The sequence below is a fragment of the Rhizophagus irregularis genome, chromosome 3 (assembly GCF_026210795.1).
Source record: "Rhizophagus irregularis chromosome 3, complete sequence".
Lineage (NCBI taxonomy): Eukaryota > Fungi > Glomeromycota > Glomeromycetes > Glomerales > Glomeraceae > Rhizophagus > Rhizophagus irregularis.
Genome location: NC_089431.1, coordinates 3,426,183 through 3,453,082, shown reverse-complemented (window position 1 = coordinate 3,453,082; position 26,900 = coordinate 3,426,183). Strand labels below are relative to the sequence as shown.

The 26,900-nt window shown below is 27.5% G+C and overlaps 6 protein-coding genes across 6 annotated transcripts; 2 read left to right on the top strand and 4 right to left on the bottom strand.

Annotated features, from left to right (window-relative positions):
- Nucleotides 1-2,111: 2,111 nt before the first annotated feature.
- Nucleotides 2,112-2,351, top strand: OCT59_020872 (uncharacterized protein; the record flags this gene model as incomplete). Its single annotated transcript, XM_066149456.1, has 1 exon — nucleotides 2,112-2,351. One exon carries the CDS (start codon nucleotides 2,112-2,114, stop codon nucleotides 2,349-2,351), a length of 240 nt encoding a protein of 79 aa, XP_065990359.1.
- A 2,348-nt stretch (nucleotides 2,352-4,699) lies between these two features.
- On the bottom strand, nucleotides 4,700-5,261 carry OCT59_020871 (uncharacterized protein; the record flags this gene model as incomplete). The annotated part of the gene is made up of 2 exons (XM_066149455.1): nucleotides 4,700-4,991; nucleotides 5,221-5,261. 2 exons carry the CDS (start codon nucleotides 5,259-5,261, stop codon nucleotides 4,700-4,702), a joined length of 333 nt encoding a protein of 110 aa, XP_065990358.1.
- Nucleotides 5,262-7,117: 1,856 nt separating this feature from the next.
- OCT59_020870 (uncharacterized protein) lies at nucleotides 7,118-8,313 on the bottom strand (the record flags this gene model as incomplete). The annotated part of the gene is made up of 4 exons (XM_025316633.2): nucleotides 7,118-7,443; nucleotides 7,529-7,775; nucleotides 7,853-7,946; nucleotides 8,018-8,313. 4 exons carry the CDS (start codon nucleotides 8,311-8,313, stop codon nucleotides 7,118-7,120), a joined length of 963 nt encoding a protein of 320 aa, XP_025180175.2.
- Nucleotides 8,314-20,750: 12,437 nt separating this feature from the next.
- Nucleotides 20,751-21,017, bottom strand: OCT59_020869 (uncharacterized protein; the record flags this gene model as incomplete). The annotated part of the gene is made up of 1 exon (XM_066149454.1): nucleotides 20,751-21,017. The coding sequence occupies one exon, from the start codon at nucleotides 21,015-21,017 to the stop codon at nucleotides 20,751-20,753; it is 267 nt and encodes an 88-aa protein (XP_065990357.1).
- A 1,000-nt stretch (nucleotides 21,018-22,017) lies between these two features.
- On the top strand, nucleotides 22,018-22,281 carry OCT59_020868 (uncharacterized protein; the record flags this gene model as incomplete). Its single annotated transcript, XM_066149453.1, has 1 exon — nucleotides 22,018-22,281. One exon carries the CDS (start codon nucleotides 22,018-22,020, stop codon nucleotides 22,279-22,281), a length of 264 nt encoding a protein of 87 aa, XP_065990356.1.
- Nucleotides 22,282-23,261: 980 nt separating this feature from the next.
- On the bottom strand, nucleotides 23,262-24,935 carry OCT59_020867 (uncharacterized protein). The gene is made up of 2 exons (XM_066149452.1): nucleotides 24,626-24,935; nucleotides 23,262-24,564 (listed from the first exon to the last, which is right to left on the bottom strand). Exons 1-2 carry the CDS (start codon nucleotides 24,880-24,882, stop codon nucleotides 23,391-23,393), a joined length of 1,431 nt encoding a protein of 476 aa, XP_065990355.1. The 5' UTR covers nucleotides 24,883-24,935; the 3' UTR covers nucleotides 23,262-23,390.
- Between the last annotated feature and the right edge of the window lie 1,965 nt (nucleotides 24,936-26,900).

Genomic DNA, 26,900 nt, shown 5'->3' with positions numbered 1-26,900 from the left:
TCAAGAGTTTATAGCGCTAGCTTCTTATTATCGAAAGTTTGTGAAAAACTTTTCAAAAATAGCTGAACCTTTACATCATTTGCTAAAGAAGAATGTTCCTTACATTTGGGCAAGTGATCAACAAAAGGCTTTCGAAAATTTGAAAATATGTTTAACGACCCCACTGATATTAGCTTACCCAAATTTTGAAAAACCATTTATGGTATTCACGGATGCTTCTACATTAGGAGCTATATTAGCTCAGAAGAATAAAAATAATAACGAGTGTGTAATTGCTTATGTGAGCAGGACTCTAAATAAGCATGAGAGGAATTATGGTATTACAGAGTTGGAATGTCTTACGGTTATTTGGTCTATCGGACATTTCTACCATTATTTGCATGGCCAAAAGTTTGTTGTAGTAACAGACCATGCGGTGTTAAAATATCTCCTAAAAATGACGAATCCTGTTGGCAAACTTGGACGATGATTAATAACATTGAATGGCTATGACTTGGAAATCATAAATCGCCCTGGAAAACAACACTCAAACGTAGATACACTTAGTCGGATTAAACACTAAAAAAGGAGTATTACGTTTGAATATTTTTTACATCAGACATGCATTATTGACACCACTTTACGGACTACCCATATTGATTTGACAGAATGGATTTATCCATATATTTTTCACTCGTACAATTTTTAACGGACTATTCTATGCCAACACACCTAACCAAAGAGCAGCGGGCTGCCATTAAACAAAAATTGAGATATTTTATCATATTGAACAATCAATTGTATAAGAAAAACAAGGACAACCCAAACAGACAATAAAAGTTGTCAAAGAGAGTAAAGTTGAAAGTATATTACATCACTCACATTCAGATCCTTTGGCCAGTCATTTTTCTATTGATGAGACATATCGAAGAATAAAAATCCGATATTACTGGCCCCAAATGTTCAATGACATTTGGGACTATGTCAAAAGTTGTGATGAATGCCAAAAGAGGGGTAAAAATCAGAGAAATGAACCTTTACATCTGATAAAAATAGGACAGCCTTTTGATAGAGTCGGCATGGATATCGTCGGACTATTCCCAAAGACGAAAAAAGGAAATATGTATATAGTGGTCGCCACAGAATATCTTACCAAATGGCCGGAAGCTCGTGCTTTACCAAATACAAAGGCTTCATCTGTTGTGTCTTTTTTCTATGAAGACATAATATGCCGGCACAGATGTCCAAAAGAGATCCTTACCAATCGTGAAATCCACTTTGTAAATGAAATGTTGAATTCACTTTGCCAAAAGCTCAGAGTAAAGCACCAACTATCAACAGCTTATCATCCTCAAATGAACAGATTGGTAGAAAGATTTAACCAAATGTTATGTGAAGCATTGGCAAAATATGCCAATGAAAACAAGGATGATTGGGACGTGTATTTGTCATCAGTATTGTTTGCCTATAGAACTAAAAGGCATAACACGACCAGACACAAACCATTTTATTTAATGTATGGCAGAGATGCTATATTGCCAATTGAGTTTGCCGTCCGGACTACTCAGGTTGATATATCTGAGAGTGATACTCAGCAAGACCTTTTTAATCAAATTCATACATTAACTGGGAAGTTATGGGAGAACGGCTATTAACACAAGACATAATACACCAATCACAACAGAAGCAAAAACAACGTCACGATAGTGTTCTTCATGACGTGCAGTTTAAAATCGGTGACTTAGTTCTCCTTTATCAGAGTCAATTACGAGGAAAACAAAAGTTACAGGAACGTTGGAAAGGACCGTATTATATCCATGAGGTTCTAAGCAACAGTGCCTATAAATTGTGAACCTTAGATGGGAAAATTTTGAGAGATCCCATCAATTCGGAACGTTTGAAGCCGTATAACCAGCATCGGAATGTAACACCATGAAAATTTGTGTAAGGAATTTTTAAATTGTTGGAGAATGTGCATATGACGATCATCTCTTATTTAGACAATCAATAGATAATTGATGTACCGGTTGATGAAGATTTGTGAAATTTATTTTTTTTATTTGATAATTTTTTTTTATATATATATATATTGAAGATTTTTTTTGAGGATTGTTAAAATTATTAAAGTAAAAATGACTCCATATCAGTGTATATTGAAAGATTTACGAGAAACTCAACCAGAATATGTTGTTCCTTATCCAAAACCATATGAAGATAATATGAACTTCGAGGAAAAGTTCCGATTAATGAATGAAGCCACAGAAAGATCTAAGCGAGTTGGTGACAGAGTCCTATGGTTAGTTAATTTGTTTTATCTAGGACAATTGTTGGAACGACAAACTAAAGATAATAAGCAACGAAACTATTACTGACAACAATTAATGGAACATTACCGAACTATTGTCACTCGAATGTTCTATTTATTCGAATATCTGGGAGTCGAACAAATCATGCGCACGACCCGAATAACACCCACATTACTCCGAGAGGTTAGCCAAAACGAATTTCAGAAATTGGTAACTAAGGCTCTTCAAATTTTCAACGGAGTTGAAAACTTGAACGGGGAGTAGTAAAATGTTACGCAGCAATCACGTGATATAACTGACCCCGTGATGCCGATCAATGTAGTAGATGTCGAATATGTTCGATATATTATATATGTCCGATATATAGAATATATGGTATATAGGGAACATATAGAATAAATAGTATATATAGATAATATAGTATATATAGGGTATATAGCATATATAGTATATATAGTATGTATAGCATATGTAGCATAAATTTAATATATTAGATATTATTTTTCTTAGTAAAAATTTGTTATAAAAAGACTGTGTAAATGCGCATTATAAAAAAGTAGTTCTTTAGAACAGTCCTTAAAAATCTTTAATAAAATTAATTAAAACCCATATACCGCTTATTTTTAAGCACACAAGAACTGACACATAACAATACGGAGTTCACGTAAAATCTAAAATGAGTGTAGATCCTTTCTTTTTTGGGTAATGCCAGGCAGCATTATATTATTCTGACTCTGAAGAGATGCGTAGAGCTGATAATAGTAAATTGATCTCTCGTTACCCATTATTTAGATAGGTCTTACTTAAAGAACAGCACCATTTTTATTTATTGGCTAATTATAATAAAATTGAAAAGGATACTTTAAAAAAAGATTTTCTAAAATGACATCTATAATTACATTTATCTCCGTCTATTACCTTGATAATAAAACAAAATAAATTAACCCTTTAAACCTTCCAATGAAATGACAATTTAAATAATATAACATCAATTTAACTTATAGATGGAATAAGAATACAATAAGAATAAATATATTATAGGTAGAATTACGATCCGGATGAATTCGAAAGGACACATTTTAGCAATTATACACGGATTTTAATTAATAAAGATTAATAAATTATTAGATTACATCCCAATGCACAATCTAGTAGTTTAAAAAAATTACTATTTAATACAAAAAAAAAAGAGAAAATAAAAACGGATTGATTTTTTATCAGTTCCGGATGAATTTCAATTTTCTTTCTACTTTATTTCTGAAGACAATTTTTTTTTTATTATATTATGTATTGATAGATATTCATAAGATATCTCAAATTCTTTTGACTTAATATTCATAAAATGGTTAAAATGTGTTTATTTACGGATTGACGGATCGCAACTCTAAATTTATAGGATCCCTATAAAAATTTTTCAGAAGAATGATCACGTGTAAGTTTTCTTCGTAATAAAAACTAGAAAATGATCATTCGGAGTTTTTCCCAAAATTTTTTTTTATAGGGTATGATATAGACTATAAAAGTAAAACAAAAGCATTCGTTAAAAAGGATATGCAATGGCAGAAAAAATATGGGAGTTTACCGTAAAATCAAACGAAAGTGATGTAAAGCGAAAATCGGTGGTTCGAACCGCCAAGGGCTATATGCCTTCTTCCTTTTTTAAATAACATGGCTCACATTATATGCATTTTTGAAATAATTGAAGATGAAATCGTAAAAAGTACAAAATTATCTAGGAATATTATCATGCATTAACTTACTGTAAATATTGATAGAGCGTTCATTGGTTACTGAATAAGCGGTCATACGTACTAGTGTTTCTTTTTTTTAAAAAAAAAAAACAGTAACGCGTTTTTTATTTATGAACATTTATATAAGGTTAGTTACATAAAATTCAAAACATCTAGAAAAAAGCAGATAAGACCTACTTCCCTCTATAACTGAGTTTAATCTAGTCTAAAAACTATAATAAATCAAAAATTAATACTTGTAAAATTTTAAGATCTATCAATTGTGTATATAAGCGCTACTAAATTTTTAAATGGTTTTAAAATTTTTTTCTCGATTTTCTAATTTTCAGATATTAAAATAAAAACAAAATTAAAAAATAAACCATTCACATGTGTAAACTGCATATCTCCTAATAAAAAACAAATTAAAATTAAAACAAAAAAATTTGAAATTGGTATAGATAATTAAGAAATAGAATCCCCAAATCTACGCTCTTGATAGAAATGTCTCCAAATTTCGTCCAAAACTCCTGTTATTTTGTCCGTACTATTTTTCAACCAAATCTGAGAGCAAACCCAAAGACCCTAATCTTAAAAAAAATTTGTTATTCGTTAAGGACGAATTTGTTTATTTTAATATGACTTAATCGCTATCGGATTCGTCTTCTCTTCGTCCCTGTGTTGTCACAACACGTTTTTTGTTTTTATTAAACTTGTCTTTTCTTCAGATGATGTCACTATTTCTTGGTTATTCTCTTCTTTGTTCTTCATTTTATCTAATCTCTCACTGAATTTGTTATTTAATTCGTCAAGTTCTTCATGTTCCTCTTTGCTTCTAGGTATCGTTGAAAGTGGAGCTGTCAGCGCGTCTACAAATTGTTCACCATCTGATGATGTTGCATGCGTAGAAACACTACGTACTAGTGTTTCTCTTCCTGAAGTGTTGGTGATTTTTCTTAACTTGAATATTGAAAATCTTAAATAATATGGTAGATCGATTAACCGAATTTCACATGATAAAAAGTAATTCGAGCCAATTTAATAATGTCGGCCAGAATTACAAACTTCGTGTGACCGTGTAGCCGATGGCTAAACTATTTATCCGAAGTCGCGTGATATATAAGTTGCTGAAAGTTTAGAATTGATTTTTTTTCGATTAATTCTGTTTTGGTAGAATCGATTTTATTCCCTAATCCAAAGGATACCTTCTTTCCAACTGGAAGGTTAACGTATTGTTGCTGCTCATTACTTCAAACGCTTTTCGAGTCTTAAATTTTAACTGATATAAAGTTAGTAATGTACCAACTCATTACTTCTGAAATTTAACTGAATATTTCCGCACGCTCTTTAATTTTAAATATAAAATTATACATTTTCAGTTATTTACTTACATAAATTTTGGACATGAAAATATGACCAATATGACCTAAAAGATGATTATGAACATTATTAAACGATACTGTTGAAGTTGAAGAAAAATGTAATCTTCCAAGTAATACATAGAGTACACATTAATAATCCTCATTAATAAATATTAGAATTAAATTTTATTTTCATATTAAATAAATATAATATAATTTAAATGATTTTTAAAAAAAGTACAGTAACTTTTATTGAAATTCGCGTATTTTTATCCGACATATAGTACGTAATAAAAAATGCCTTTAAATGTCATATTACATAATAATATTACCTAATAACTTTTTTAGAGTTTCAAGTGTTATTGCTGATCATTTATTAAAAAGATCATAAAAAATTCTTGTTCGTTGAAATTCTTATTTTATGTTTTCTTTCAAAGCGAGTATAATTATCGTATATTATAATCAAGTTATTTTTTCAAAGTAAAAAAAAAAAAAAAATGATTTTTTTACAAATTTTTTATTAAACTTTCGTTTAAGGTTATGATTCAAAATTATTACGGATGAAAAATAAAAATCCGGCAATTTTTTTTTTAAATAAATAAAAATATCATAAACCGTACCGGGTATCATACGTTCTATTCAGAGAATAAAATACCGATAGGGAGGATTATATTATGTTTTACATAAAATCTAACTATATAAAGTATAAATATACTATTTAATATATATTTACTTTAAAAGAGATCAAAATAATAATAATAATTTCGGATATTAAAAGAAAATCTATTATTTATTAAGAAAAAGGTAAAATTTCACGCTTAATCATGAAAAACTCGGGTATATATTCTAGCAGGGGAGATAAAATATTAAAATATACAATATAATATACTATATTACTATATAGAACGGATTATTCCGTAAATAATTATTATTTGAAACATTTATAATAATTATTTATACATAAATGTGTAATGTATATATATAATATATATATATGCTGTATAAACATACAATATAGTATATATACTACTATAATAATAATATTATTATTATTTTATAATCTATTAAGGATTGAGCCGTTATATTAATTGTTTAGATTATAAATTTTATTTCATTGACTTCATTCAAATTTTACAGAACGCCCGATAATCTTATCTCTATCCAATTATTATTATGAAAAAACATTAATATTTTAAATCATGCATTTATTCTTATTGTTCTCTTTATTTATTTGTAATTTTTCAATAAAGTATTAATAATTAAATTTTTTTTTTTCTTTTTTTTTTTTAAAAAAAAACAAAGCCACTTGTCGGTTAACGCTAAGAAGGAATAACCTTTAACCCATACCGTTATCACTTTTGCAAAATAAGGAAACTGATCAGTCACCTATACAGTAAAGTAATAAACCGGACAAGAAGAAGGATATTCATTAAAAATAATGAAAATCGTATTGGTTAACCTGAAGGACCCTGTGACTAAACCTATATATAGAATAATTATTTTATTTCTCTGATAGGCAAAATTATTTCTCATTTAAGTAAATTTGGCGTTCACGATATAGATACAGACGATACACGTAAAAAATTTTATTAAAAAAAAAAGAAAAAATTCAAAACATTTAAACATTCAAAATATAATTACAGTATGTACTGTGCAATAAATTTATAAAGAAACGCGTCCAAATTAATAAAATACAACAAACATTACATTACATGGGGAAGTTAAATTTATAATTAATTAATTATTTTTTTTGAGCATATATTCTAATAAAGTCAGTTTCAGGAAAAGTACTATCAATTTCTTTAAAAGCATCTTTTACCAATTGAAAATACTGTTCTTTCGTTATTTTTAATTGTTTACAAGCATCATTAACAAATGATTCACTTGAATTATTAAACCAATTAAAAACATCTTGTATTATTACACCTAATTTACCACCATTTCTACCCAAAACTAATTCTTTGAAAATAACATTAGGATCTTCAATATTTGGATTTTTTATTAATAGTTGTGGTAATGTAAGTACCAAATCTGGATCCGCTCCATATGAATTTGCTACCAGTTCAACTAATATTAAGAAAAAAAAAATTTCAGTTTTTTAATAATTTTTTAAAAATTAATAAAATAATAAACATTTTCTTAGTGTACTTACATCCACTTAAGAGTAGGCCAAAATTTTCGCCCACGCCTTTATTTCTACAAGTCATGTGAGTTTCAACAAATTCAATATACCCAGATGGTTTCGTTACTCGCACCATTTCATTTATAATAAAATCTAATTGTGCTGGTGTTATAGAAAACAATATTGTTTCTAAATGCACTAAATCGAATGTATTATCAGGGAATGGTAAACCCTGAAACATATCCGCTAATTTAAATTCCAAATTACTTGGTTTTATCTATTTTTAAAAAAAAAACAATTACATAAAAATCAATTTCAAAATAAACTTGAGAGCGAAAAAAAATAATTTTTTACCTCTTGCGGAAAGACAGGTTCGATATCAATACCAAAGAATTTACTATTCGGATATTGTCCCGCAACTTCTAATAAGAAGGTTGAAGGTCCGCATCTATATATATAACATAATTAATTACTCGTAAAATTAAGGAACGGTTTTTAAAAAAATTTATGACAACTCACCCAATATCCAAAACCATACCACCACTAATTAAATTCTCATTAACAGGAGAAGAAATATTACATTTAAATAAATATTTTTTTAAAAATGTATGATTATGTTGCCTATGAACATTATTTTCACTATTGAAATAAAATTTTAAATCTTTATCGTCGTCATTTATTAAAATTATTTCTTCTTCTTTATTCATAATCATGGAGTTAGATTTTTGCTTATTATTATTATTATTATCATAATTATTATTAGATAATTTAGGTAATTTAAATTTTAGTTTTTGCGAAGAATACTTAATTCCCATGATGATGATGTTATAAAAAAAAAATTTGTGTTAAGGACGCGATTTTTTTTTTTAAAAAAAAAGAAAAAAAAAGAAAAGAAAATTCCAATACCAGTTCATTTATATATGTTATAATAGATGCATATCCAACAATACGGATTCAGCTACATTTGGATTTCTCTGTTTTTCTATTTATTCGTACAAATAATTTGCAATTTATTACAGTGTTTTGCCTGCCAATTTAAATTCATGTATCATCAAATGTTGTGCTACAAGTCTTTTCTACATATTAAGTCTAAACGCATCCCTGATAAAAACAATTCATAATCTTTTATTGGTGGCTTTTTGTAATATATTTTGTTTTTTTTTTTCAGACCATTTATTTTTAAAGTTCGATTATGTTGTACAAAGACGGAGATTTTGCTTACCATTAATTTTTGCAGTATACTTTGTGTTATAAGGATGATTGTACTCTTACTCCCCGGTTTTGTCATGAACAAACAATACAAACAAACCAACTTTAAGAACCTAAATATTAAATAATTAAAACTTTTTATTCGAGGAACTGAAAGTCCACTAATTATCTATATTTATTATAAAATTATGCAAATGAACGAATTTAGTTTATCATGAGATCGATCAAAAAAAATTATTATTGAGCTTATTTTATCTTCCAAATTTGGAAATTTTTAAGAATTTTTTTGGTATTTTTAGACCTGCCATAATTAGGTTTCGCAAAGCTTCAGACCTCTGACATTTTTTTAAAAAAAAATGATGCATGCATTTGAAAAGTTTGGCGTGAACTATACTATTATTATTAATAGATTTTTTTGTACCTATAATGTATTAAATTTTTTAATGCCTAAAAATTTCATTCCATTTAAAAATTCTTTTTTTTTTTTTTTTAGAAAAAATGGTTCTTGGTTAATCGGATAATAGAGAATAAAATTTGGTTAAGATAAAATTTTTTTTTGGATGTATTTAATTTTCGTAAGTTACACGGACATTCTTTTTTTAAAATAACAAACTTATTTTTTTTTAAAAAAAAAAATAGAATGACCCTTTACTACATATATACTTGAATGCCCCTTGTTTGATATAAAATTTATATTATGTACTGTGTAATTTTAATTGTTTTTGTTGCACAAATTATTTTTGAGCCAAGTCGGAGTTTATGATCGACAAAAAAATTTTTTTTTTTTTAACAATAGCAAAAAAATTATATAATAACATTTTTTATATGTATATATAAATACATTAAATTTTACAGTAGAATAAGTCTTTTAATATGAAAAAGTATCTTTTTTCCTATTTTCTTTTTTTCTTTTCTTTTTTTTTCTTTTTTTTTTATAGAAAATGAATTTTTTTTTGGACGGCCAAGACGGCCAAGAAGGATAGAGAGAAAAAAAAAATTATATATATTCCCACACAAGTTAATCCAAAACAAACAAAATTCCAGAACCTACGTTCTGTGCATAAAAAAAAAAAATGACTAATCCTAATAAAAATAAAACGCCCCATTTTCCTTAAATTTTTCCTTAAAATACCACGTTATAAAACTCTTTTTTTTATTTTTTTTCCTTTTATAGAATTTAAAATGTGGGTTTATTGTAAACAATTATTTTTTTTATTATAAAGTTTCCCCATTAATGCATATGAAATAATGAACAAAATTTATTTATAACCGAAAAAAAATTCTCCTTTTTTGATTTCCCGAAAAACGCCCATGACGTTAAATCAATATAATAAATAATGCATAAAATGTTGAATCAATTAGGATCATCACACAATGAATTTGTTATTGTAAAACCTAACATAATTTTTTTTTTTGTTAATTTAATTTATGTAATGTAAATAATTTATGTATGAAAAAAAAAATTTTTAAATGATGTTTCATGTTGTGATAAGAAAATCCTTATGACAAACCAACATAAAAGAGTATGATTTTCTCATTATATGAAAAATAAATTAAACACAAATTACGTACAAATTTATATTAATACATGTTTTAATATAATAAATTTTTTTTTAAAAAGAGGATATTTATTATTATAGAAAAATTCAATTTATTTAATCCTAAAAGAAAATTAACCTTATTATTATTTTTTTTTTTGATATTTTATTACTAATTGTTTATAAATGTTCTTTTTAAGGTGGTTTGAAGTTTTTCCGAAATTTTTCCATTGAATTTATATTGATGAACCCTTAATTTTATTGTGGTGTTACCGAAGATCTTTTTTATTTCGGAACGGATATTCCGGGTTTTCTTCGTTTTTTTTTGATAATTACTTTCTACTATTTTACGTAAGGATCCGGAATTTTCGTTTTTTTTTTAGGCTATTGAGAGAAAAAGATTTGTTATACAAAAAAGGAAAGCTATTTGATAACTGTCACCAATTAAATATTTGTGTTGAGAGGTTTAAAATGTTGAGAGAGAAATGTGGAAAGTGTGAAACGGGTTTAAAATTTTCATCAATCAAATCACGTCAATCCACCGGAAACTTCCATCTATTGACGAAATTTTTATTTTTTTTGTACGCAAAAAAATTCGGACTTTTTTGAAGAAATTCCCGAAAAAATAATCCAGATCTGGCGAAAAAGGGTATCACGTTTTAAAAAAAAAAAAAGGTAAAAAGATCAAACACTTCAAACAATTAAATTATGTTAATCAATTATTGAAATAGAAATAAACTAACTTTACATATAGAAAATTTATACTAATTAGAGATAAATTTTTTTTTTAGTTTGTAGTTTTTTTTTTCTTGTAAATTAAAAGGTTATTGGTAATTTATTTATTATTATGTACCAAGTGTATCCGGTCAAATGATCGTTCATTTGATTCATTTTGATGTCTAATTACGTAATATACAACCACAGATGATCTACTATTGGTTAATGGAAATTAGTCTAAAGATGACGATCTTTATAAATAATTATTAATGAATACCCGCCTGCAAAAATTTTTTTTTTTTTTACATATACAATAATGATAATGAATTTTAAAGTTCCCTTTGTTCTGCTATAAGATGTTCAAGATGTTCACGAACCAATCATTCATTTCATCTATTTTTTAAAAATTTAGCGCATATCGTATTATAAGATATTACATGTAAAAAAAAAAAATCTACACCGTTCTTTATATGAATGTAGGTTTACCGTTTACGGTTTCACCCCTTGTATGAGATTTATAATAATTCTTTTTCGCCATGCAATTGTAATTTAGTCATTTAGTTTACAATATATTTTTTTTTTTCTATTTTTAAAAGGAGATAAACGCTTATGAATTTATTTTTAACATTTTTAACGTAACATTAATCTACTTCAAACCCTTTTTTTAAATAAACCAATAATAATTTATCTTGTGTGAAGATTATGAATTGTGAAAATGAATTTAAGGGTTTAAGCATGGATTAATTATCGAATTATCGCCCTTCAAAAATCATTTTCGTGCACGTGTCACGTGTCTGTCGTGTCTCGTCTAAATAATAAAATACTGTTTATATATTCCTTTTTTTTTTGTTGTTTCACGAAAAATATAAATTCGTGACCAATCTAATAAGGTTACGGTAGAAACGGTACAATTCTCTGAAAGCCATTTCGCCAAAGGGATGTTTCGCTGAAGGGACGTTTCGTCAAAGGGTCGTTTCGCTGAATAGTCCATTTCACCGAATTCCATTTCACCGAAGCAATTTCGCCGAAGGGATGTTTCGCCGAAGGGTCGTTTCGCCAAAGGGTTGTTTCGTCAAAGGGTTGTTTCGCCGAATCGTCCATTTCGCCAAAGGGATGTTTCGCTGAAGAGACGTTTCGCCGAAAGCCATTTCACCGAATTCTATTTCGCCGAAACCATTTTGCCGAATCGTCCATTTCGCTGAATTTCATTTCGCCGAAACCATTTTGCCGAATCGTCCATTTCGCTGAATTTCATTTCGCCGAAACCATTTTGCCGAAAATAATAGAAATGATAGCGATTATCACTTTTATAAAAATATTAATCGCGTAATGAAAATAAAAATTTTTTTTTATCTATTTATTAAGGAACCTTAATAGATATTCTTATTACAACTCGAATATATAAATGACAAATGTATATAAAATAAAAGAAGTTGAATAATATCTTTAATTCTTGATTGAATACTTTAATATTTTCATTTTTTAGTTTTTATTTTTACATTCTTTTGCCACGTCACCAATTTTTACAATAAAAATAAAAATTAAATAAGCGTTTAAATTTTTATTTTTAAGTGACTTTTCTTCTATAATATCACTTTAACATTCAAGTAACTGATATTAATTGTTACTACGTAATAAATAAATAACTTTATTTTCTTTATTTTCTTTATTTTCCTGAAAACGTTTAAATATTCACGAAAAAGTAATTATATTTTGTGTTATAGTCTTCTAATAACATATAATGCTTGTATGCACAAAATATTTGTATAATATGTTTATATATATATATATATTTATTTAAAAAAAAACTGATTATCGATTTCTTCAATTAATTAAAAAATCAACAGAAAATCAAAAAACTTCAAAATCATAAATGATAATTATAATCTAATGTTCAAATCTATTTCTGATCATGAAATTCACCAATCTATGACTTCTTTCCATTCGGTGATATGGCTTCGGCGAAATAGAATTCGGTGAAGTGGATTTCGGCGAAACGTCCCTTCGGCGAAACATCCCTTCAGCAAAATGGCTTCGGCGAAATTTACGTGTACGAGGCCGCTCACAACATAAAAATTTAATTTTAAAAAGAAAGGATTGATTTATTAATATTTATTTCACTATAATATAAAATAATAATTAATTCGTGATCTGCAAGTATGTATTTCTTAAATATATTTTTAAATATTAAGGTAAATATATAAATGCATTAGTTGGCTATATTTACTCAAAGTTTTGACACCTTTTCTAAAGAAATAAAAAATGTTTTATATGTGGTAAAGTTTTTCACTATAATCCTAGATTCCCGTGTAACAATACAGACGACTACTTATGCATTGGTGCATATGGTGCATGATATTATACAAAGTCCCAAAAAGTAAAATTTACTCTATACTAAAGTAGAAATTGGTGTTAAACCAACTTTTGATAAAGAAAATTCATGTAAAGATCTGTTTTATGATTTTATACTTCTCCCGTATTTGATTAATTTTTAGACGGATTACGAATTAAATATAGAATTAAAAAAATAAATAAATAAATAAATCAAAATACAATTTGTTAATACAAAATAAATTTAAAGATTATTAACATCGATATCAATTTTTTTCGGTGATATATTCTATATTTTATAAATTTAAGAAAAATATTAATATTATCATTTATATTCGTAAGGCCGCTCCAATAAATAATTTCGTTCCCCCCATTTTTGCCAAAACAAACATTTTGTAATTAAATATTATTAGTCAATTAGCTTTATTAGTCACATGATTGGTTAAAAATTTTGTATGTTTAAAATTTTATTATGATCACCCCCTAATTTCTTATGCCATGTGATGTTAAACGAAACTATTTGTTGGAGCGGCCTAAATAACATAAATATATTTATTTACTTACCGTTAATTGAAGTTGATTAATCGCTAATTCGATTCCTTTCATAAAATATTCTAGTAAATCTTGATTAATTTATGAAATACTACTTAAATAAAATAAAAAAAACCATCCATTATTTACCATAATTTTCATTTTTGAATAAATTTCTTCTTTTAATATTTTGGTCTAAATAATATTTTTAATAAAGACTTCTATTGTGGTTATAAAAACTAAAATTTCATTGAGTATAACGAAATATTGTTTTTCGAGTTTACTATATATATGTTTACCGTCTTCGATTGAATTGAACAATAACTAATTGTCCGGAGCGATGCGTGTCTACGCACTATGAAAAAAAAAAAGATCACGTGAATTTCTCTGTCCTCCACGTGATCGTAATCCAATGAAATCGCAAATTTTAGTTTTTCGCTTCGGATTTACAACGGTTCCCGTTTACTAGTTAAATAGATACCAAGAGGTGCTGCGTTATTTTTTCGATAATAATAACACGGATCCAAATAATTATACATATAAAAATAAATGAAATCAAAATTTTTCTTGTTTTCGTTAAATAAATAGTCCAAAACTATCCCCTCCTCGCCGAAATCAACGCCCAAAGAGATTGAAGAGATCATCTAAAAAGATCAAACCGCTAGCAAAAGAAATCATACAAAAAAAGATCCCAATTTAGTTCCGTCTAAAAAAAAGAAAAAAGTGAGAGAAAGGAGAAGTGCGAAGATAGAGAGAAAGGGGGAAAATGAAAAGAGGGGAAGGGAAATTACGAGAGAAGGGAAAAGGAGAATGGGAGAGAGAAAGTTCGTTGAACATAAAAGTGAACTTTTTTTAAATTTAAAAAAAAAGTACGTCGTTGCGATTGCGTTGTTAATAATATTAAATCACGTGATACACGTGATACTTAATTCAATATAAGCGTGGCTGCGTGGGCCTGTTTTTCGATAAATAGGTTTTCTTATAAATTTTTATGTATATAATGTACTGTACATATGTTTAACCTTAAGAAAAGCCCCTCCTCTATAAACAATAGAGGTCATTAATACATATTAAGAGTGCTCTCTCCGGCAATAAGGTTTAGTATATTAAATTATAAATAAGCAAATTACAAGAATTTAATATTATAATACTATAGCAATATTTAAACAAAAATATTTTATTTATCTATTATTCATACTATAATCATATTACAAATGTTGAAACATATTTACTATGTGTAATTAAAGCTTTCAGAGATCTCATCATAAGCCACTATTATTACGTGATATCGCTACAAGTTGAATACATGGAATTTAAAAGGACTTATTCAACATGATGGCGAGTTAAAGGAATAAATTTTTTTAAAATAATTTTTGATTTTGCGTCACTTATACACGTGAATAAGAAAACATTTTATCAAAAAGGTTCATACGGGTATTATATATAAAATTTCAATTTCAATTATTTCTGTAAATATTTAATTTCTAACAAGAATTTACTTTATGATGTCTTTATGATGTGAGATTATTTTTTGTACGCTTGTAACAAACAAAAAAGATCGGCAGACCAGAATAAGGACAAATCCGCCAATCTGCAGAATACATATTATTTTTGGTCCTATTGTTGCCTTTTTATGGAATACTAATCAAGTTGTACAATTCCGAAAATTGATAAATTTATTTCATTTTGAAGTGAAAAGCAAAACTCCTTTTTTCCTTTACCAACATGGCATGCTCGAAAATATTTTTAGGAGATTTACCTGAGTTAATAAATAAAATCATACAATATTTTCATATAAATGATTATAAAACATTACATTCGTGTATACTTGTTAATAGATTATGGTGTCGGGTAACAATTCCATTATTATGGGAAGATCCATTTTCAATAGAATCCCCTAAAAATTATCGTTTTATTGAAATTTATTTATGCTTTTTAAATGAAGATAGTAAAGCAAAATTTGATGAATATGGAATTAATGATAATTTATTAGTACCTTCGAATAATACATTATTCAATTATCCTAGTTTTATTAAATACTTGGATACAGATAAAATATTTTATTCTATTAAATATTGGGTTAATACTTTAGTAGATAAATATAATGATAAGTTAATTTATATAATTTATAGGTCATTATTTGAAGTGTTTATTGGAAATGAAGGAAATATATATTCTTTTAAATTTAAAATGAGTAATAATTATGATTATATGGATTTGATTTTACAAAATCCAAATCTTATATGCAATATCAGAAATTTAAATTTAAATGGTTGTGCCATTCAATTTCAAAATATTATTCCACTTTTGAAATTTTTATATTCTAATTGCAATTCAATTTCATCGATTATTTTTGATTTTAACGTTTATTTTAGTATCAATAATTATTCATTAATTGAAAAATGTTTAACACAAATAATTATTTCACAACATAATCTCAAAAAAATTTTATTTAGAATTTTTAGTAATTTAAATTTATATAATCCATTTTTATCATTAAAAAATTCTAATTGTTCAAATACTTTAAATACAATTATATTTTATTCCACTAATTTTAAAACTATAATTAATATTTTATATGAGGTTTTTGATCATTTAAATGTTTTAGAATCTATTCATCTTATTTATTGTAATTATTTAAATTCTGATTTTGTTCAACAAATTATTAAGGTTACTAAACCTTTTAAATTGAGAACTTTGATTATGAACTTTGAAATAACACATATATTATGTATTGAATCATTATTATTACTTTTACAGAAATTTGGTAATTATTTAGAAAATTTTGGATTGGAATTTGTTGATATAATAGACGATTATTATGAACCAAGATCAAAACGACAATTATTTGAAATTATTATGAAAAATTGTAAAAATATTAGATATTTTGATTCTAATGTATTTGATGATAATAATATTTACTTAATCATTAAAAATAATCAACATAATATTAATTATCTTACTATTGAAGTGAATTTTTATGATTATGATACTGTTTATAATGAATTTAGTTCAACTGTATTAAAAAATTTAGGACAGATTCTTCCTTCTAAATTAGAATATTTATGTTTGACTCTTTTATTTAATAATAGTGATCTGGAAATATTTTTAAAAAATTCACAAAATACTTTTATTAAGAAATTATTAATTAGAAATATAGTGGTGAATGAAGATGAAAATATTAATAATATTAATATTTTATTTTATATAAAAAAATATATTTTGAAGAAGGAAAGGGTTAAATATTTGGCTATTTTAGAATCAGATAATGATGAAGACGAATTATTTTTTTTTAAAGAAGAAGTAAATGAATTTAAATTATATAATATTATAGTTCAAAAATACGATGATTTATGTATCTATCATTATAGTTATATAATTAATAATTATTTACAATATTAATAAATAAGGTGTAATAAACTGGTTATACTAAGATTACTGAAATATTTTTGTTTTTTCATCATGATATTGTACGTTTTTTATATGGTTAAAAATTCTCAATCTCCGCATCTTGTATTAAATTGTAACAAATATTGTATAATAGCGTGCAAGTGTCCGGAAAATTGACCCCATTCCGAATATTTATCGGACAAACATTTTTTATAGAGTTATCTTTCAAGTTACTACTAATATTATAAAAATTATTACTTAAATAATGTATCAAATTACCTGAATTGTAATAATTCATAACAATAATAATATCTTTGGTAAAGGGATCTATAGTTATTCCAAAATATTTACTAGTGTTATATATATCTACATTTCCATTTGAACAAAGATTAAAATATCGCATATCCTGTACCTCATTCAGTTCCATGGATGTTACCTTTAAGTTTTTTAAGAACAACTATATAATTATTCTCCCGAACAATATTATAAATACCATAACGAATCATATTCCAATTATTGATCGGTCCATCAACCCAAATAGCTTTATAAATTTTATATTTTTGAATTGATCATAAGAAACCAATTCCAATTTTCCATATTCTGTAACATAATTAACTTACTTGATAAAGTTGTCAATAATTTATTTCCGCTTGATTTAAATAACCTCTTTATTATGTGACAACAATGGCAAATCTTGACACCCTTTAAAATTCTTCTTACTTTCTTACATTTATCACATATCTTATATAAAAACTCGCTTGCTGACAATTTATGTATATAGTTTCGTCGGATTGTTATAATATATCAATTTTTTCCTAATAGTTCAAGAAAATTATTCACTATATATATACTCCAAATAATAAAATTGTAGACAAAATTTAACTAATGAATTCTTTCATAAAGATCCTAAAATTACAACCGTTAATTCTTTGTAGAAGTTTCTAACCGGAAATGTTAAAAATCTAAAACTATCTAGTTGGAAATAAATTTTTAATAAGAATTTCTTCGGAGAATTTCTCAACGATTTTCTAAAAAATCGTTAAATTAAATATCTTCAAATCTAAATTCCTCCACCTCCACCTCTCCACTTCCATTTCCGCTTCCATCTTCCTCAAATATTGTGGCGTTACCACCACCGGGAGCCATGGGAGGTCCACCGCTACCACCACCAAAGTGCAATTTGATGAAAAAATCAATTATTAATTAATTCAGATTCTGAAAGAAAAACATGGATATAAGAAAAAATCACATAAAAGAATAATATTATTACCTGATAGACAACTCCTTTAGTTTAACCAGTAGTGATTTAAGAAGGCCTGCTTTACAGCCTTAATTTCTTAAAAATGATCCTGTAGCAAAAATATCTAATGTTAAAGAAGACAAAAATTCAACTCTTAAGTCCATTATTTTTTTCTATTTAAAATGTGAGAATTTAAGTTAAAATACAGAGATAAAAATTGATTAAATTATTTAAACATTTAAAGATCTAAAACAATAAAATATCATAATTTACCATGAATCCTGTTTTTTAAAAAAAATGCACATATACCAAAGCTATAATAAGCGACAAATGATAATACCCAAAAATCCTTCCAAGTGCGCGTGTATCAAATGTCAAACAAGAGTGTCCATGTAAACTTTCAATGCAATATTACATTTGTGAGATAAGTTCCGTGTTAATTGCTGAGAGATTTGAAATAGGAGCTGCAAGTACTTGATAAATGCTTACATAAATCTACTAGATATTGATAGAAGATCATAATAAATGTATATCTTTAAGAAAGACGAATATTACTTCTGATCATTCCGGTAATTATTTCACTTACATAAGTATCATTAGGTCAGCTAATTTCATCATTTTGACTTGATCTTCTCATTCAAAAAGCGGTTGATGACAAAGTTGATAGTTGTCTTACCAATTTGATGAAATAATTATTTGTAAACCAATAATTGTTCTGATCTGAATCTTATTTCTGTTGGACTTTTCACTAAATCATTTGAAGATTCATTTGGATTATACCATAAATTTGCTGCTACAGTACATAATTGTTTACAATTTGATTAGCTTTGTGCAAAAAAAAAAAAGTTTTAATTGAAAAATAAAATTGCTAACAAATCACCAATTTGTGGCTGCCAACTTTCACAACGTCACTTCTTCTACCTACGAAAGGTTGAATAATGAGACAATCTTTCATTAAAAATGATACATCATTGTCATCAAGAACTCAATATAATCATTTATATCAACAGTTATAATGGGCTTACTAGACTTAGTTGTAATCACTTTCAATAATGAATGGTGATGTGGAATTCGAATGTGACTTTGAACTTCTTTTGCTGCTTTAGAATTTCATTCTTGCAACTTGAAATTAATATTGGTCAACTTGATCTCCTTTACTATCTTTCACAAGATTTTGATGATATATTTTATTCATAATTGTATGGCGGTTTCAGCGTTTAGGTGAGCAACTGCAACAAAATTTCGTAATAGGAATTTTTGAGATTTATCTATAAATAAATTCTAAAAGCATAGAGTCCGGTCCTGAATCTATCCGACTACAACAAAAAGCTAGGCACAACCCTCGTGATGTTGTCAAAATCTTAAGCTTCTTCACGTCATAGATAGTAAATTGCCAGTAAAAACAAGTTTGCACATTTCTTCACCTTGAAGTATTTTTTTTGATTCTGGAAACATTGTACTAGCTTTATTGAATATCTTTTCAATTTTTGTAAGAGGAGTACTGATCACGCACTGTTGATTCATCTTGAACTTCAGTTGATTACCCTTTCATCATCATCATCAAATTCGTTTTTTTGATCTGAGCATTTTAGTTGCACACCACTAGAGGTTTTTATAATCCTTGATCACTACCAAGCTATCTTAAACTTAAACACTCCATCATCATTATCATCATTCGCATTCTGTACTTTGCTATCTGATGCCTAGGAGAGATGGTATAATATCAATTTCCACATCATCACCATTACACTAGAAATAGCGACAGCATTTTTTCTTAGTTGTTAATATTTCAAATTTTGGTATTTTCTGATTAAACCATGTTGATTGATGAGTGGTGTAGAAGTAGAACCAGATTTCTTAATTTGGAGGCCTTGCGATTCGCGAGTTTGTTATCTAAATTTTGGTTGAATTAGAATTATTACAAGAATTAAGAATTTTGTCATGACACATGATTATGAAAAGTTTCAAGAATATATCATTTTTATTTTTAAATCATCATTTTACCAACATTGGACTTTTCCGGGATCCATGCAAATTGCTATTTAGTCCCAAAGTGATACAAGCTCCTCTACTTTATTGTAGTTACAGCACAGACCGATTTTAAAAGATTGAGATGCTTTTTTAACGTTCTAAAACGTTTTTTCGTAGATATAGGTGAAAGACCCTTAAACATGAAAAATCTTGTAATAATGTTTTCGTAACAAAATCCATCATTCCATCAACTGTAATATTATGGTATGAAATTTATGCATTAAAAAGAAATCTTTTTTTTACATTTATATTTTTAGAACGTACCCTATTTTAAAGAATCTGGTCCTGGCTGAAGAATTGATCCAACCATAATTATTTGTTGAGATTTCCAGAAGCTCTCCAAAATGAGATGATTCAACATTATGCAGGCCTCAAACAGATCACATGAAAGCGGTACCTCTGGTACCAACTCTTCATCTGGAAGTTCTAGTCCATCATCTGATTCATCCCTTAAAGAAAATAGGAATTCGAGAGAAGAAAAAAAGCATGGAGGAAAAACACCAAAGATTTCAAATATTAGTGTGTAGCTCATACCATGAGATTTGGCAAATGTATGTTGTGTACTACCAAGGTGTCACTATACAAGAAAATTTTTGAGAATCGTAAATTTTGAAAAATTGATTTCCTTTTAGGGTGACATTAGCTGTAGCCTGTTGCGTTGCAACAGGATTAAATCAATATAACAATATATTTTTTTGTTTTATATTTAGATAAATTAGATTTTATATTATAACATGATCTGATATTGGCAAATCTGTAGGTAAAATTATTGTCCAGAGCGAAGTGAAGAACATTATACTTTATGTACTAAAAATTGACAAATCACGTGAGGATTCCATTTGTTATGCGCGTCACTGTCGCATTATTTCTGATTGGATAAATTGGCATCAAAATCGTCAAAACAAACGATTATGCTCGTTATGCTCGTCACGCTCCGGACTCATAATGTTTTTTTTTAGTTGTTGATTATTTTCTTTCTAGTTCACCAAAATAATCTATAACTGAACGCAACAGCCACGGTTTCTTCCTTCGCTTCTTAAAAAGAAGACCTAAAAAAAGAAGACAAAAATAGAAATTTCACGACATAAAACATAAATAAAATTAAAAAAAAGGTTTACCTGATGTAAAAAAGAAGTCAAAAAAAAAAGACGACATATTCATTATTTACTTTTTAATAACCAGGTAAAAATCCTTGTTTTAGCAAAGTTTTATTTTGTATGAAGTGACTAAATAAATAATTTAGCATATTAATTGTTATCATCGTTATTTTTTTAGCATGTTACCATGTCAAAAAATTTATACAAGGTGATATGTTGACAATATGTGAGCTAACAAGTCACCATTGGCGCCCGTTAACTGCATCTGATAAAAATAAAAAATCTACAATCATTTCCGTTGGCTTTTCAGCTTTATGGGCTAATCCATAGGCAAGTGTAGATAATCTTGTTTCCTAAAAGAATTTAAATACTTATTAAATCCAAATTTGTGTTTTATCCTACATCAACAGAAAGACATTTGCGACTTAATTATCAATGTTTTCAACACACTATCTCGTAAAATCATTGATTTTGGTGGTTGAAGCTAAGAGAAAGCATGTTTTGGAAGATATCAAAGAACAGACTTTTCCCGATTTTTATCAAGCGAGTGAAAAGGCTAGAATGGTGATTCAACAAAGATATGGTATTCTTACCACTTACGATAATCACTGGTTTCTGCGCCGAGAGCACACGGCTCTGGATCTCAAAAACCCTTCCACTGCAATCCAAATCTCCACCAGTACTTATATGCTTACCTAACTCGACAAGCGAAAGAGAATCCCAAGTCTCCTCATCCTCAAGTACTAGATAGTGTCAGTTCACGGGGACAATAATTCACGTACTTTTCGATCACATTCGAAATCGTCTTCCAGCTCCTCAAATCAACAGACTTCAAATCAACAATCGTCTTCTAACATTCCCGTAAATCAACAAAATTATGGTTTTACGGACTTCAAGTTTAAGGACATGAAGGGCGAAGTGGTAAAACACTCCTATGCGAGTTTCGTGGCGATACGATTGCTTTATAAAGACCTCGCTGATATTCAAGGCAAGTACACCCAAAGTTGATCTGTTATAGATATTACGGAGGAGGTATGAGTTTCGTTATCGGCATGACCATTGTCGGTACTATGTTAAACGAGCATAAAATAACGAAACGGCAAAAGACAAGGGCTATTAAGGGGTTAGAAGCAATCCACAAGCATGGCATCCTCCACAATGACATTCGGGAGGAAAACATCCTAATTAACGATAACTGATTGACTTCGGGATAGCAAGTCGGGCGAACACAAAAAAGAAGAGAAAGCTTTTTGAGCCGGAAATGTCAGGTGGTTAGTTAGACTGTACGATAGGATTAATCATTGGTATAGAAACTCCATCATGTATCACGGGTTATGTCCCGAACTTTGTATTTATCTTTGCGTGTATTAATAAAAGATTTTTCTTGGCAAAAGTGATTGGCGTGATTATTATTTTGAATATTAGAGTATAAACAGTGTTATCAATCATGTCAAACGCTCATTTTCTGAAAATTATGTAGGTGATCAGCGCTTGTTAATTTAGACAAATATAAAATGATAGACGTTCAACATAAAGGTATGACATAGGTAAAATCGAAACAAACTGACCACTTGTCTATTTTCGTCTTAGCAGCTTTGTTCAGTTTCACTGATTGACATAGGTTAAATAAGTTAAATTGAAAATCAACCAAAGATTTGATATTGATGCTCCATGGATGTAAAAGATGTCATGACATATTTTTTATTTTTCTAATTTTTGTTTTGATTACAATTTTAATGATACAGGAAAAAAACAAATAAATAACTCCATGAAATCTGATAAATTTTGGACAAATTCTTAAAAGAATGTTAACCGTCCATTTCTTTAATAATTTGAAAAACTTCATATTCCTCTACAGAAAACGCATCTTCAGTTTTTCTTATTCGTTTTTTATAAGAGCGTTTTCTACAATAACTCCTTTCATAAAAATTATCACCCCATATAGTAAGATCACCACCTTGATTACCAAATAATGGACCGCAATTACGTACATTAAATATAGCATATTGTTCATTCTTCACACGACTTAAAATATGATTTTCAACGCTATCAACACTCTCAAAAGAGAATATAAAACTATCATTAGTAGTGCCATAAACACGTTCGTCATGCTTCCATTCAATTGGATTATAGCCTCCAAGAATTTCGTTACTATTCTTCACTTTAATGACTGATACAGTGCAAGATTGATTATCACAGATCTCATGGAATTTACCAGGTGAAAACCCATCACGAGAACCACGGAGTATTAATTCGAATTTATATGAAGATGTCAACTTATCTGTAGTACTTAACTTGTCAATCCATTTCGAGATTATTTCGGCGTGTTTAAATGTAATTATATTTGAATCGACATTTTTTAATTTACGAGGTTTTGATTTAGCGATTGACATGCTATCAGGATGTAAACTTAAAAAAGTTCTAAACAAATCCACATATAATTCCTCAGGCAGAATTTCCCTATAAGGTATTACCGAATCTAAAATTTCTTTTGAAGTCAAATTGTAGAATCTAATAAAAGGAATGCAATGTTGTAAAGTATTCTTTAATACACTGAAATAATCTTTTGACAATCTTGTAGGATCAGAAGATTCAGGGTTTTGAGCGTGTCCCCATTTAAGAACATTTTCCCAAACTTGAATTTCATTCATTTGAAGATTATCACTTTGAATAAGAGAAATCAAAATTTTTTCTGAAATTGATGAGAAATTTAATGATTTGAAAATTTTGTCTGGCTCTTTGGATATTAAATCGGTACAATAATTTTGAAGTTCCAAGAAAGAATTATTTTCATTATTTTCAAAGCTCGTTTGATAGATAAAATTAAAATTTTTCTCTATCCAGTCCGAATTATTTTCAATCAAAGAGGTTTGTAAATATTTAACTAATTCTTGAAGATTAAGCTCATTGGCAGCAACTAAGATTTTAATAATATCTGAAGTATCATATTCTCCAAAAAGAAATTTTCCTCCATAAATATATCTAAATAAAAAAATTTAATAATCAAATTTATTAAAATAATAATAATTTAATAATTTCTAACCTTATTATTGCTTGAAAAATTTCAGGTGATATATTTGGTAATTTAATATGTACTAGAGCTCCATCATTTTTCTTTTTATTTGTTGATAAAATTCTTCGTAAATAAGAAGAACGATAGTTTAAAATAACCATATGAGCTCGAAAGATTCTCACGTTAGGATCACTACCAACTTCAATTGTAATATCATAATATTCTTCATCGTTCAAAATTTCAAGTAAATTTTGGGATAATTCTGATAAAAATTTATTATCGCTCATTATAATTGATTTTTTTTTATCTTTTTCTCTTTTTGTGAAAAAAAAAATAAACCCAAAAGGGCTAATCTTGTGATTGGTAAACCTTAAATATTTGTTTTCTGAATCGGGAAATCAAGAATTATAATCGTTAATTTGTTAATTCTGGCCGGCAATATTAAATTACTATAGTTGGCAAAATAAATTGGTATAATTTTGTAGTTAATATCATAGTCGTAGTTGTACTGTTGTAGACCAAATCAACCATGTCTTACCATCGGCCTATAGTGCATTTCGGAGAATATGTTATTGGTGGTGGAATACATGACAACGTCTCTTCCAAGGTAGTTTCAGCCTTTTACGAAAGTAAGTGATTAAATAATATTTAATTTTATTTTATCTTTTTTTTATTAATTTCTCTGCCACATTAATTTTGGCTTGTTATTAAATAATTTTTTAAATAAAGGCTTTTGATATTGTATTACATATTTACATGCACCGTAAAATCTTATTTTTTATTTTAAAAGTTTAGACAATGACGGAAGCCTAACGAAATCGCACTAAAACCCAATAACCCCACTGTAAAATCTTATCGCACATAATCAATACATAATTGAAAGATACGTCCAAGTCACATGTTGAATGGAGAATATACATAACAGAATTGGGATATCAAAATATTTGCCACCACCGCCGCCTAATTCTATATATCTTTTTGCAGAATAATATATAACTTCAGTCTAACTGGAATGTTAAGAATCTCAAAAAATTCTATAGATGATCACAATTAGGAAAAATAACCAGAAATGATTAGAGATTTTTTAGAGATTTTTTTGTATTTGTCAAATGCTGCAGTTACAGGCACCAACGGTGATTTGTTGCTCAGTATAAGATTCACATATTCTTAACATTTCTCCTAGTATAAATTTTTTGACATGCTAAAAAAATAAAGATGACTTCACACAAAATAAAACATTGCTAAAACAAGGCTTTTTACCTGATTATTAAGATTACTTTCTCATATTGCGGTTACCGCACTATGGAAGAACGTCACTATAATTAAACCAATCGCTAGATCCGATAAATGACCCTAAAATTTCTTGTCTCTTATTTTTCACATAAAAGTTTTATTAAAAGTAGTAAATAAAAATATTTGTTCAAAAAAATAAAAGTTAACCAGAAGGGATCTTTTTGAATTCGAGTTAGTGAATCAAAGAGTGAGAAAATGCCATTAAACTTGACATAATTCTTGCACTTATCAATTAAGAGAAATTATAAATATTTAATTTTTACTTTCACAACAATACATGTACCTATTCTTTGAAATATATACGTATAAATTTTAAAAGGAATTCAAATAAGTTACTCTTTGAAATGATTATTCAAAGAAAACAATACGTCGATCATTCATGTGTGAGTATCCTTCAACTGCGAGTATCAATATTTAATTTTAATAAAGTAAGAAAAATTTTTTTTTTTTTGTATGGCCAGATTAATTTGCCTGGTTTTAGTTTTGGCGTGTGGTCGTTGAAGGGTTCAAAATTTGAACGATTGTCCCTATGTTAGAATTATTGGTAAAAGGGGTTAGATAATACCATCTAACATCTATTAGGAGTTTCCAACATTATTAAAAAAAAAAAATAATTAAATTAGCCCAATAAAAAAAAATTGAATCAAATTTTGTATAATAAAGTTATTGGATGGAGTAAAAATATCGGTCACCATAGGGGTGACTGATATGTTACTCTCCCAACCTAATTTTATCTCACTCATTTTTATTGGCAAAAATAATCGGTATGATCCTAATAGGTTGCACAATAGTGTTCTAAATGATTATATCGCACGTTTCATATCATTAACTTCCTTATGAATTCTGTTTATTATTAATGTCAAACACGCTGTATATTAACACATACTATATATATATACGACTATTTTAATTAAATTAAATTATATTTATTTTTACTCACCTTAGGAATCGAACCAAACACCTCCTAATACTATTAATTATCTCACAATCTAACCACTGTACTATTTAATTC

Coding starts and splice junctions, on each gene's coding strand:
- OCT59_020867 (XM_066149452.1), bottom strand. CDS start 24,882: ATGAGCGATAATAAATTTTTATCAGAATTATCCCAAAATTTACTTGAA. Junction 24,565..24,625: donor ATTTTTCAAGCAATAATAAG/GTTAGAAATTAT, acceptor TTTTTTATTTAG/ATATATTTATGGAGGAAAAT.